Consider the following 14,172-nt stretch of genomic DNA (forward strand, 5'->3'; position numbering starts at 1 on the left):
TGGAGGAGAGCACCTCAAAACTACCTATGCTGAGGCTCTCCCATGGGGTTTTAGAACAGGTCTCTTTCCTTTCAATGAGATGATACTTGACTGAGTACAGGAATTTCAAGAAAGGATCAAGAAGAAATAAATCCTATTCGCTGCCTCCAGAAATCTCATATGACTTTAACAAGCTGATTAACTTTACAATCTTTTTTGTGTGTGTGTCAGTACCATGAAAGTCTTAAATTTTAAATCACTAGGAAGGCCATCCTGTGTTTTCAGCTCCAGCTTGTGAGGCATGGTGTTTGTCTGTGCTGTTTAAGCCAGGTCTTGTCCTCCATCCCCACCATTACCTCTCCCTTCCTCAGTGTTCTTTCTCAGTCCAGCACTGCCCTTTGTTTGGCTTTCACAGATGCTACAAGGCAGTCTTGTAGAGTGGGAAACTCATCCAGCAGCAAATTTACCATTTTACTCTAGGGTATTTTTTTCAGCCAGATCAGATCTGCCAATGCAGTTTACCACATGCTTGCATGAAGTTTGGACTGGCCTAAAGAAAAGGGTAGCAGGAGTGAAGAAAGGTGACAGCTTAAAGTCAGCAGTGCTAAGGAAATAAATGTTCATCAGTCCACACCCTTCATGTCACTGATCGTAGTCAGCCACAAAGTTAATATGAGCAGAAGTTAGTATAAGCCTATTATTTCTGAACTATTATCCTGACCTATTGCTTCTGTCATTAAAAAAAAAAAGAAAACCTTTCTGAGGAAAAACAAACAAACTGACTTTCAGGCCTTCCCTAGAAATACACCATAGAAATAGCAACAAGTTCACAAGCCCAGCTGTAAACAATTTCTTGAATTCCTCTTCCAAGAAAGCCCAGTGGTATCCCTCACAATAAGTGGTAGGCTTTTCAGCAAGGTTGAAATGTGATTATGAAGAGGATTTGGTCAGAGTTGTGGGATGCGTTTTACTGATTGTGTCTTTCTCACAGGGTGCTTCTTGGGAAGAAAGCTCCCTGACCAGTGACCTGCAACTGGGGAATGTCATTCACATCCCCTTTTCCCTAAGCCGTGAGATAAAATCTTAGTGAAGTAAATGCACACATACCTTGAGTCACGTACCTATCTAGAGTAAATAGACTTTTGGTGACAGCCAAGGTACAATGCAAAGAGCAGGCAGAAAATAAAACACTGTAAACACTAACCGTCCTGCTGAAGAGCCTGGAAAGGATGCATCAGATTATGCAGCACCACTGCATTGGTTCAGCAACTTCTACAAGAAATTTGGGGCTGAGCTGATGAATTTGAAGCACAGCCTATGGATAATCAGCTCATAATGAGCAATACTCACCTGTAGTAATGATGAGATTTCAGCTCCACCCTTAGGAGCAGGGAGAGCTCTCAGCTGGATGCACATATGTGGGATACGTTTTCCTCTATTCCTGTCCCCACTCCCCCACCACAAGCTTTGGACTCTTACATATGTACATCTCTCAGTCCCGTAGATAGATTAGGTGCCTCATTCCTCAGCTAGTTATGCACTGGTACTCAGACAGCCTTTATTCCAGGCATGGAAAAAAAAAAATTAGCAGGCTGTATAGTAAGTGAAGGAGACTAAAACTTCCCTCCTTTCTCCTTGTGCTGCACTTACTCCTGCTATCCATATCTTTGTCTTGTTACCTTGCCGGTCTGGTCTTTCCCACCTTCCTGGCCCCATCCTTTGTTAGCATGTATGTAGAGCTGAGGGGGAGACAACACAGGACCTACAGGGTTAAAAAGCTTTCTTGCACACTAGTTATGCAGAATTGACATGTGAGTGCTCACAGATCCTCAGAGATTATTGAGTAATTACATCTAGGCATTTCCCAGCTGGAATGTTTATATACTGGGCACTCCACTGCTCTGTCCCAGGGAGCCTCCTGTACTGTCTTGTGACCTTGACTTATGCTCACCTGCAGGATCCCCAGAGGAACCGTGTGTACCAATGGCAAGGGGTGGAACTAGAGACTGGCCTTACGCAGCTCTCCTTCCCCCTCACCTCAGACCCCATCCAAGGCTCCTACAAAATAGTTGTGCAGAAGAGCTTCTCATCCCATGTGGAGCACTCCTTCAGTGTGGAGGAATATGGTAAGGAAAGGAGGTATGGGATGCCATTGGGGCTAACAGCAATGCCTTTTACTGTGACTTCATGATTTGGGATTTCCTGGGAATGTCATGGGGAAGGGAGGGACTGAGTACACACAGGCAGTGGGATTCAGAAGGAATGACCCAAAAGGTGCTGAATACCTCTGGTGGTTACTCACTTTATGCCATCTCTGCAACCTGCCTGAGCTTGTATTTGCTCATAGGGCTCCTGGGAGTATAGGGTCTGGCAGCCTTCCCATGCATGGCTTGTGGCACCAATTTCAACTGACTTCGTTTCAGTTGCTTTTCAGTCCAACAGCTTGTTGCAAGTAGCACTAGATACAGTGTAAGAGATGATGATATTTTGGTGACCCTGTTTTCCCTCTCTCATAATCTGCATCAGTTCCATTTCTTCACTTGTAGTCCTCTTTTTCCTCTTCTTCCTTGTTTCAGCAAAAGCTTAGAAAATATGTTTGGTAGAAAACTTCAGTTTGAAGAACAATATTCCACAAATGTTAGAAGCAGATGAAACAGTCTGGTAGTAGAGACTGACTAAGGAGCAATGTGCTGCCCTAGAGAGCACTATAACCCCCAGTTCTGTAATGAAACATCTCAGGTGTTTGTAGATGTGTACTCTGGCTAGGCTGTGTGCATCTGAGGAGGCTGCTTGGCCTGTGCTCTGCACTCCCGGGCTCCCCCTGGCTGTACATGGAGTCTAAATGACCCAAGACATTGCTCAGAACCTGCAGTGTCTGGAATATGCAGGGTGTTGACCCAAAGAAGATTGTCGCTGGGAGCTGGTTTATTTGGTTCAAAGTCAGGCATAGTGGCTAGGATGAACATGGTGAATAATCTGAACAGAAACCAGGTTATAGGCTTTGGCCTGCCATGTGACAGGTGGGCTGTGCCTCCTCCCACAAAGATCATACTGAACACCCTGCAAAATCAAAGATGTTTGTCCCTTTCTTAGCCTCACACTAAACTAGGAGGTTTTTTTATTTGTTCTTTAGTCTTATTCCCATCAACCTCCCTGTTGCCAATTCTCTTACAGCCTTTTGAGGAAATGTGCCCTGAGGTTGAAACACTGAGCTTTGCCTCCTGTCCTAGATTGCTTTCTAGTTCCTGGTCTGGGTGTGCACCATCCCTGCTTTTATTTCCTTGCACTGTGAAAAAAAAAACTCAGGTGCACCACCTGGAAGCAGGCTATTACATGCTTCAGTCCAGTCCTGGGCTCGAGTAGCTAGGGGCTTAGAGCTGCAGGATGCAATATGGGAAGATGGATGTAACGTAATACTCAAGCAAAATATGCCTTTTACTTGCCACCCTTTATATCAGGCCTTGTTGCTGCCTTATTCACTTGAAAATATAGACCTGAGGGTCTGTGGTTAGATTCACTAGAACTGTTTGGACTTGCAGGACAGTTTCACATGCTACACATTGGTGAGCCTAAGAGCAGCTTGGGATCTCCAGGCAGTAAGAAACAGACAGAGAGAATCAATGATTCAAGATGTTTCAATGTGGTAAATGACACAGATGGTGAAGGTGCTACTGCAGCTCTTAGTTGCAAATTATGTATTGTGAAACATGGAGCACAACACACAGACCAGTGTGTCCTTCTGGATGTAAGGGATCTACACAGCTATCTAGTGCCAATAAGATCACATAAACATGTGCCACAAATGAGGGAAGCTAAGGGCTACAACCGTCCTTAAATTCCCTTTAAACCCAAAACAGCAGTGAAAGCTGAGAAAACCTAGGGAACAGAGAGCAGAGCTGTACTGCACACCACAGAGAGGTGATGGTTTGTATTAAGATGATCCTGGGTCTGTGTTTGTGTTGCTGTGTAGTACACAGCTCTCCTTCACTTTTCTCATATCAGACTTTCTCCCATCTAGTGCTGCCAAAGTACGAGGTCCTGGTGAAGCTGCCCAAGATGATCACTATTAAGGACATGGAGCTTCCAGTGTCTGTCTGCGGTCTGTGAGTCACAGAGCTAAGTTAATCTCTCTCTCACTCATCCTTCACTCCTCTTTTCTGCTGATGACCAACAGAAGAGCTGGGGAAGGCTTTTCATACCTTTCCCAGACATTTAGTGCAGGCTCATCCACCCTATCAAACCCGAGCCTGCTACTTGGCCTGAACAGTCAAAGTGAAGGATCTTCTCTATGTTCCTTAAAAGATAATGCCAAACCAATCTCTAGCTCTCTCCTCCCAGTTTACTGTATACTTTATCTATCTCTCTTTACATTTCTTCAGTTAGAGCTTCTCTGCTAATCCTGAACCCTCAAATACTCAGAGATGTCAAATCAGACATCACTTAAAGAGGTGGTGCAAACCTAGTGTTCTCATTTTTGGCTCATAAATTGCTCCTCCTGAGCCCCTGGTTGCCTTTCTACTACTTTGTTGAACCCTCAGCAGTTTGTGATACAAAGATACACCCAGCTGAAATAATCTTCTACAGAAAATCTTTTACTGTATTCCTGCAGAGACCTCCCACATAGAACAAATTCTAATGGATGATGGAAGAATCTCACCATGGAAATGATGGAAATGTAATCACTAGAAACATTAAAATATCAGATTAGTCAGCCTTTAAGAAAAAATATTAGGAAGTCATCCACAGAGGTCTTGAAGAAGATGTGTCTGAGTGTCACTCTCGGACCGATTGTCTCAACATCTAATATATTGTTTAACACTCTGTGATTATAGGTACACCTATGGGAAACCTGTTCCTGGTTTGGTGAATGTCCAAGTATGCCGGAAATTTTCCCATTCTGCTTCAAACTGTTATGGAAAAGAAGCAGAAGCTGTGTGTGAAGAATTCACTAAGCAGGTAAGTCCCAAGATTAAAATATAGGGCTCTTTCTTATGGGTAATGGGCAGTGCTGCTAAAGGAGGCCAAATCTGTGACTGTTGGTAGATAGTAGGACATTAGAGATAAAACCCTTTCTGGGGAAAAGCAGATGTTCTCAGAGGAAAGCATTCTTAAGAGGTGGATCATTAAACTGGAAACAGAACTGATGAAGAAAACCCTACAGCTGAAATCCTGACCTCATTGAAACTAGTGATGAATCTCCAGTTAGCAGCTGTGAGGTCCCTACTAATGATCCCCAAACCAAGAAAAGAATATGTAAGAGATTTTTTTTAACTGTGGGAGGGTCTGGCAGGGAGCAAACAGCAAAGAAGATGCAGACAAAACAAGAAAGTGGTATTGTATAGGTGTCAAACACATGAGAAAGGAGAAAGGGCAACAAGTAAAAGGGTGAAAACAACAGAAGACACAGGAAGAAAAACAGAACTAAGGTAGGAGGGATTTGACAAGGAAACCAGTATGTGCCTTGGAGAACTGAGTGTCAAGTACCTCACAGGACACAGAAAATGTATGGATGAAACACTAGGAAACAGGCTGTAAACAAGTTCTGGTCTTGGAGACAACCCTCAAAGATAAGGCGGGGATTTCATCACAGAAGTTAAGCCTGTTGGGTTGGGGGGTATCTATTCCTTTCCCACAAGGCACCAAATTTGTTCACAGAATTCCAATTTTCTCTCCAATTCCCTGCTTAGGCAGATGCTCATGGGTGTGTTTCTGGTGTAGTAAGGACCAAGATATTTCAGCTCCAGCGCAGGGGATATGAGATGAGCATTGAGGTACAAGGCAAGATCACAGAAGATGGCACAGGTATGTATCACATAGAGATGGCAAAGTGATGGCAGGCCATAATGGGAGGGCCTGACGAAGATGAGGAAATTGGAGTGACGTGTCTAGGACTGCTGCCATTTGCTAATAATCCTTCTTCACTGTGCTCTTTCTCAGGAATAGAGATGACTGGAACAGGCTCCTGTGGAATCACGTCCATCATGAGCAAAATCAGCTTTGACATGCTGGACTCCCAGTACAGACCAGGGATCCCACTCTTTGGGAGGGTACGGTACTTCTGAGATCCTGGACAATGAATGGCATAGCAAACTCACAAGTGCACAGTTCCATGAGATGGAATAGCAGTGTGTAGATGGCATGGTCCACCTTCTTCTGCCTTTGCACAGGCAGATGAATTACTGTCAGTTTGGGGCACTTGAACAGACACATGGCCCTGAATCTCCTGGCAGTCAGCCCAGCACAAAATAGAAGGCCTGTTGTTCTGACACATGAAGATAACACCAGGGAGCAGCAAGTGTGGGCTATTCCACACGGGAACTTTATCTAGGCGCAAAGGATAACCACAACACAGGTACGGATAGTTACCTCATCAACAAGGGCACAGTCCCACGGTACCCAACCAGACTGAGCAGAGCAGAAGTGGTGACAGTAACAGGATCCACCAACAGTCCAGCATTCACCAGACAATGTGAGGTGAAAAGTCAAGGCTGAGGTCAACCAAGGAAGTCTAGTTAACCAGACGGAGATCCATCCAGCAGAAGAAAGAGCTGGGCGTAGGTCTACCTCCAATGTAGCTTTAGTCAAAGACTGGGACAAGGCACAAGCCTGAACGTAGACTGCGTGAACCAAGAGGCAGATGATATCTGCTTTGCATATGAAGTTGGCTAGGGGAAATAAAACCTTAGGAACTTAGGGTTCTGACAGATAATTTCCCTGGGCCAATCATATTGTTTTGCTGAGAATTTTCTCAGTTGCTGCCTCAGACAACCCAGGACTCACCCCACACATTTCCACATTCTTATCTTTTTTTCTTCTCCGTAAGAAACATCGTGCCTGGCAAGGAGGAAAAAGGGGAATAGGCTTTAAGATTTGGGAATTGTTTTCTGTTGCTAGTCAAAAACCTGAAGTTTGCTTTTTTTCTGTTAGGTGAAGCTGGTAGATGGCACTGATGCTCCAATCGCCAATGAAACCATCATGATTTCTGTGGATGGAGACAGATACAAAGGGAATTACACTACAGATGAGCAGGGACAATCCTGGTTTTCCATAGACACTACCACCTTCACACAAGCCTCCTTGGAAATCCAAGTGAGTGGCAGAGACAGGGCAGAGGGACTGGGGTAAACCTCTGTCTTTCTGATCAGTAGGGGAAATATCTATCCATCAGTCTTCCTGCCAGCTGGAAGATAAAGCAAGTTTCTTAGCAGGTCACTTCTCTGTGTCTCCTGGGCATGTTCTCTACTTTCTTCTAAAAGTGGGAAATATAGAACATACCCAGAGTTTTTCTGTGGACTTTCATGTGACTTGTTACCTGGTTTTGGTCAGCTGTGGACTTTTTATTCTTCTTTATCAGGCTGATCATAAACCTGAACTGAACTGTTATGACAGCAACTGGATCACACCTTCCTATGAGCATGCCACACGTAGAATAAGTCGGTTTTACTCCCCCAGTAAGAGTTTCCTCAAAATCGAGCCAAAGCCTGAAACATTAAGTTGTGGCTCCCCCACGAAGATCCAGGTGCACTATATCTTCACACCAGAGGCCACAGGAGAGCAGAAGAAAATTGTCATTTACTATTTGGTAAGAATTATTTGTGTTTACTTTGACCTATGGCCACAGAGAACACTGTGGCACATTTAGCTGCCTTCCATTGTGAGCAACCACAGCACTTGCTATATGGTCAGTCCTTAGCCAGTAATGATAGAGGGAGTTTAAAACTGAAAGTGTGGCCTATGGCAGTGGTATTTAAACACATTTCTGTAATGTTTCTCATGTTGTCTTCTGTGTGCAGAAATGAGTAGAATGTACATGTTTTATTCAGGACAGAAGAGAGACAAAATGTTGATGGAGAGAGCATTGTCTCGGGTGCAACCATCAAAGACTCTCATAATACTCCACTCTGTCTCCTCCATTCCAAATTCTGGTTCATACGTGGTCACTGCTCACAAACCAACATATTACAACAAGAAGATGAGAGATGAGGAGGAAAGCAGTCTCCTACTCAGTTTTGTCCTTTGGTAGTCATCTGACCACTGAAACTAAAGCAAAACCAGAAAAGACCAATAAGCTTAAACTCTAAGTCATATATCAGGCAATGATGGAAAGTTTGGGATACTACAGTAACTGGAATAGACTAGTACACTGACATTGAGAACCATGAATTGATTCTTTTTGGAGGGCAGAGGAGAGAGACTAATTCAACTATGACTGAACAATGATCTATAAGGAAGAATCAGATGAATATTCAAATAAAACTTCTTTTCCCCTAAATTTCTTTTTCTGGTTTTCCCATTTAGTGACATTAGCAGGAGAGATGAGAGTAACCTTGGAGAGCTAGAAGAAATCAGTGGAACAAACACTCCTGTTCTGATGGGTTGTACAGAACGTTGGGGGGACTTAGACTGAGATTACAAAAATGAGAATAGAAACCTGTGGTACAGATGTCCATGCACTTATTTTCAAGACTGCTATCAATAAATTGAAGCACAAGATCCCGTTTATCACAGTAGTCTGGGAAAGCTGGTCTTAAGTATACACACACAGCAGGTAACCAACAGTGAGGGTAACAATGGCGGAACTTAATAGGTGTGGATCCCACATCTTGAAATTAAAATATGGTGCTATGGAACAGATATCCTACATGGAAAGTAATTGTATGAAAGGCTTCTATGTTTGTGAAAAACGAAACTTTTTCTAGAATTGAGGAAATTACAGCTATCATTCAGGCTGTTGCTTACTGCCTGACTTCAGGTATTGTATTCAAACTCTCCTTATTTACAGCCTATGCTCTTCTATTCCAACTCTGTGTGAGTTATGAAACTAATCCTGATTAAATTTTTTTCTAGACTGTTTCACAATGCAACTGAGAGTGTTATCTCACTCATCAGTCTGTTCCAAATTGTTAGAAACAGGCATATGACCCCCAAACATGTGTGCTCAGAGGCAAAGTGCATTTGAATGTGGTCTATATATATAATACATACAAAAGGGAAACCAGGTCTGACCAATGAGGAAACATCAATCCTGCTAAGAGTGAATATTTCCGTCTCTAAAGACACAGTACATTCCAGTCTGGCACTTGCTTAGTATCTTCTTGGTTTTGTTCACAGTTGGCAGTGCTATTCATATTCACACTCTACAGTTAACACAGTGAACGTTTATTTTCTTTCCCTTCAACAGCGGTAGCACAATTACAGGAAGGTTTCTCTGACATACAGGTAATGGCCAAGGGAGGCATTATATTAGCAGACACCCATGATCTGACTGTGAATCCTGGAGATGGTGAGCAGAACTATGCATTTTTAGCATCTCTGATGATAATTTGGGGGCAGAGGGGATGTGGAGGAATTATTTAAATTCAAACATTTAATGTTTGAATTGAAATGCATTTTCAGAATTAAATCTTTTTAAATGAAGTGGCTTGGGTTAGTTTTGTTTTCTCTGAGTTCTGTCAGGTGCTATTTTTTTGACCAGAACATTTTGGAAAATTCAACAAATAATATGCATAATGTTTTGGCCATTTTTTACTCAAACCAGCACTTTCTGCTGACCACTCTAGCCTATTCAGTTTGTGGATGCTTACCAGTGTTGTAAGACTCACAGGTACAGTGAGAAGGAAGAAGAACATGTCTCCTTTTCTTTCTCTCTCCCATTCCTTCATTTTTTTTGGTACTGTTTCTCCCTTACAAGCATGTCAGCACACACATCCCCCTATATTTTAACCAATACATTTAACTGTATTCATATAATTGTCCAAGGATTACACATTTCAGTAACTGAGGCTGGCTATGATACATCTTTAAAAGTCTTTCATCAATAAGACCAGGGAGATATTTTGGAAGTCTATGAGGAGTTGCACTGCAGTGGGTGTAAATATTATATGGAAGTAAAAGATCTTGCGTGATGCATGTTCATATAAAGTTCTGCATCCTCACTAGTAGTAGTGACTAAACTAACAGCCTGGCCCATAACAAGAGATGTTCTATCACCTTTGTCCAGATTGTGACATGAAGCTCAGGCCAAGCTAGGAAGAGTCTTTCAACACTGAAGGGCATTTTCCACTGTGGTTGGAGCAATAGCTTGGAGTTCCAGCTAAATGCTTGCTTAGCAGTAATTTTGCAAAGTTATTTTTTCAACCACTGTGCAACTTTGACTGCTGCCACCCATTACAACAGCCCCTATTTCTATGTTTTTCCCTCATCTTATTTTGTGGACTGAAGAAGATCTTGGAGATTCAGGAGTAAAGGGGTCAGGAACATCAAGAAATTATGCCAGGTGTTAACTGGGGAGAATCTAGAAGGCATGTTGAGGCTCACCAAACTCAACTCGTTTGACTACTACGTGATCACTGTTTGAATGCAGGTGTCTTCAGCAACAGCAATAGACTTCAGACACGTATCAGTAGTCCTGCCCCTGCTAATAAAAAATATTCATCATAAGTGAACCTACTTTTTTATCTGGGGAAGGCAAATGCACATACTAGAACTTCTTATATGCTGCTTAGCCTTTTTTCTCTCTGTTAGCTTATGGGACATTTCAGTTGACCTTCCCTGTTGAGGCGGCAGTTGCTCCCCTGGCACGGATGCTTGTGTATACCACTTCACCCAGTGGGGAAGTCATAGCCAGTTCAGCAGACTTCCAGGTTGAAAGTTGCTTCTCCAATAAAGTGAGTATAAGTCAAGGTTTATGCAACCCATGTTTGTTTCATGGCCAGTGGTTCAGTTATCTGTTTTAGAATGCAGACAGGATTCATAATGGGTTCATGAAATGGTCTGACCAGCTGTTGACAGAGGATTAGTGACTGGAACTCCAGAATAAGTTACAAAGCCATAACTATAAAAAGTGGAGCAATACAGAATAAGAAAGAGAATGACTGGTCATTTTTTATTACATTTTATTACAAAGCTGGATATATATTAGAAGAGCTGCAAGGCACTAGCAGAGCTCAGTTCACAAGGCTAGATGCTTCAATCTAATAGCATGTAACAGCATCGGGAAAAGTGGCTGCTTTAACTTCCTTTTGGGGTTGCAGGTCAGACTGAGTTTTGTACCCAAGGAAGGTCTTCCTGCCTCTAACACACGCCTGCAACTCCATACCTCACCAAGGTCCCTGTGTGCCCTCCGTGCTGTGGACAAGAGCGTTCTCCTCATGAAGCCTGAAGATGAGCTCTCTCCCAGCTCTGTAAGTCTTGGTTATCTCTGGTAATAAGCAAGTACAAGAACAAACCAGTTCTTCAACCACAATTAACACCACTATTGCCATGGGGCCATGTATTTTTATAGCTGCATTCACTACAGTTGTTTTTTAGAAGTTGGCTTTTATCAAAGGAGTGTTAAGTAGTGTCTGTGTCCCTGTAAGTACACACTTTTCCCTGGTTGTTTGCATTTCCCCAGGTGTATGATCATCTCCCTCTGAAGGAAATCCGTGGTTATAGCTTCAAGGACTACTACCTAGAAGAGGAAAATGTAAACCCTTGTGTGTCACTTGACAACATATTATTAAATGGATTCCTCTACATACCCATTTCTCCTGACGGTGAAGGTGATGCCTATGACATTCTCAAAGTAAGCTCCAGCCCTTTGTTTTAATTGTTTTTCCTTTCTGGAACATAGTCTCTTCTCCTCTTCTCCCCTGACCTGGAGGTTTTTAGTAAACTTTTAGTGAGCTTTGAGCTTGCTAACTTTTGTATGCAAGACAACAACCAGCCCTGTCACTGGTACTTGAGTGCTTCTCTGAACCATTAGAACTTTGAAAGGTCTCCTCATTGCTAGTAGAGATACCTGTGAATAGGCTCAAGTAAGGAAAGAGTCCTGAGAAGTGACCCCGGTACCATAATATTAGAAATTCTGCCTCAGTCATGCATGCTCTCTCTCTATCTGGTGTAGACAGGACTTTAATAAAGTGCCAGTTACTTTGATAACTCACAAACATACCTATACCCGTCTAGAGAGTCATCCACTAGACTTTCTGGGTACCCTCAATCTAATGCTTTTCACATATGTCATTTTCACCCAAGCAGATGCCCCCAAGGTAGACCTGTGGCCTTAGCTTTCCTTCTGATCATGCCAGTATTTAGCCTTAGGATGAGTATAACATGACAAAGCCTCAACATCTGGGTTGAAACAGTCTATCTGACACTATATGCAAGCCTTTGTTATTCTGATCGATGCCAGAAATAAGTACATTTATTCTTGACATACTAAAACCAGTTTATTTTCAAAACTATGTTAGCATATTTTTTGCTCTTCTTTCTCTTACTTTACTAGGAATTGGGCTTGAAAGTCTTCACTAGCAGCAAGATCCATAAGCCTGAAATCTGCCAGCATTACCCAGGACACATGATGGAGAGGAGTTACAGCAGTTCTAGTAAGAATACATGCTTCATTTTATCTTCCACATAACTACCTAAAATTTACCACCCTGCTTCTTTCCTTCACTCTACGTCTTTGAATATAAATCACACCAGGCAAGCCAGATTCTCTTGTCAGATAAAACTGACCTAATTCAGGATCACTTCCTTCTGGCCTCAGTCCTGAAATATGAAGCTGATACACCTCTGCCTGCTTATCCCTAGCTAGACAGATGTACCTGGCTAGAGCTGTGTGTGCTCAGTGCCTCCCATGCCAGCCTGTACAGTTAGGATCCTGTAGGCACCAGAACAGTCTGCCTACATTGGATGGACTGTGCCAGCACAAAGTGGTGGCTTTTTTCCATGAGATCCAAGTCCAGCTATGGAAACATTAAAAACTGAGTCTTTTCTTCTAGGTAGTCGCATTCTAGCAATAACTAGAGGAACAACTAGGGCAAAAGTGGGCCAAGATAAATGAGAAGATGGTACAATTCTGTGGGTAACTATTTTACCACTGGGGCCTGAGTAATTTGGTTCTATTCCCAGCTCTCTCACTCACATGACTATAAGAGGCTGGGTAGCTCATGTCACTTATCTGCAGCTTCAGTGACTATGAAGATAGGATAGTGTTATTACTTTTTTTTTCCTGAGTAGTTCTGAGATTAGAAAGCACTCTCACCTATATCACTTCCAGTCACTGACTTTTCTAGTGCAGTATCCCAGGTCCTATTAAAAAATGATAGCTTTTGGTCTGGTGATAGCCTTCTATTCATAACAGATCAGATCTCTGGTTTTGAAATGCAAGATTTGTCTTCAGACCATGGCCTGAGACAGCTGGCTGCTTTGAGAACATATAAAGTCTTATAAGGCTGATGGAAAGCCTTGTAAGACTTCATAAGGCACAACACTATGCAACACTGTGAGAATGCATCTCCCTGTTCTGGAACAGTTTATTTGCTAATGGCCAGAGATGAAGAGACCCATATTCATCTCAAAAGAATCTTAGATGGAGGAGGGGAGGGCTAAGTGTAGCTCTGTTTCTGGTCATGTATAAACACAATCAATTCTTCAACCTAATTTAATAAGCTATGTGCAACAGTAATACCTGGAGGCAGTAAGTTCCACATTTAACTCTGTATTGCAACAGAAATGTACCCTTAATAACATCATCATATATGGCTCTTTTGGTACTGCTGAGTTTGCTTGCAATGGGGGAAGAATGCTCAACCTCGTGCAATCTATATAAGAAGAGCAGCAACATTAGGAAAAATTAAATATTGAGATGACACAGAGAATATATTTGTTTCCAGTGGCCAAGGTTTCAAAGTTGTTCCTTCGATTTTAAAATTTTAGCTAAAAATGAGCACTATTGGAAAGGAAAGTATCCTCCTGATCTAGGATGGAGTTTGACACATCTTTTCCTTTACTTCCTGTCCTTGAACAAATTTGCTAGTCGCAGCATTGAATATGCTTGAAGATTTGGACTATGAAATAACAGACCATATGGTTGCTGGCAATCCTGTGGAGACCGTCCGGAAGTACTTCCCAGAGACATGGATCTGGGACATAGTTTCAGTGAAGTAAGTGTTTATGCGCATGTAGAGTGTGGCCACTGGGGCAGAAACTCAGAAGGTATTTAAGCCTCGGTGGAAGTATTACTATTTCAGAGAGGGATATTTCTAGTAGACAGAAGGATTTTTCATAGGATGGTTTGGGAGGACATGCAAAAGCCGGTGCCCATATCCCAACTGGTCAGGAGTTTGCTGTCAGCAGGTGTTATTCAGTAGGCTTAGAAAAACATAGGTGATCACCAGAATATAACTGAAATCTTGTTCTCTGTCC

The 14,172-nt window shown here is 42.5% G+C and overlaps 1 protein-coding gene across 1 annotated transcript in view; it reads left to right on the top strand.

Annotated features, from left to right (window-relative positions):
- The window catches only part of LOC104046227 (alpha-2-macroglobulin-like), a 40,382-nt gene that overhangs the window by 8,713 nt on the left and 17,497 nt on the right, over positions 1-14,172 (top strand). Inside the window, exons 6-18 of the mRNA XM_064462779.1 lie at positions 1,937-2,105; positions 3,998-4,082; positions 4,812-4,935; positions 5,667-5,781; positions 5,917-6,026; positions 6,907-7,068; positions 7,334-7,561; positions 9,199-9,262; positions 10,504-10,646; positions 11,013-11,162; positions 11,375-11,545; positions 12,248-12,347; positions 13,784-13,910. Coding sequence (XP_064318849.1) covers positions 1,937-2,105; positions 3,998-4,082; positions 4,812-4,935; positions 5,667-5,781; positions 5,917-6,026; positions 6,907-7,068; positions 7,334-7,561; positions 9,199-9,262; positions 10,504-10,646; positions 11,013-11,162; positions 11,375-11,545; positions 12,248-12,347; positions 13,784-13,910 — 1,748 coding nt within the window. The remainder of the gene's footprint in view (positions 1-1,936; positions 2,106-3,997; positions 4,083-4,811; positions 4,936-5,666; positions 5,782-5,916; positions 6,027-6,906; positions 7,069-7,333; positions 7,562-9,198; positions 9,263-10,503; positions 10,647-11,012; positions 11,163-11,374; positions 11,546-12,247; positions 12,348-13,783; positions 13,911-14,172) is intronic.

This window comes from Phalacrocorax carbo, chromosome 1 (assembly GCF_963921805.1).
Source record: "Phalacrocorax carbo chromosome 1, bPhaCar2.1, whole genome shotgun sequence".
In the NCBI taxonomy this organism is placed as follows: Eukaryota; Metazoa; Chordata; class Aves; order Suliformes; family Phalacrocoracidae; genus Phalacrocorax; species Phalacrocorax carbo.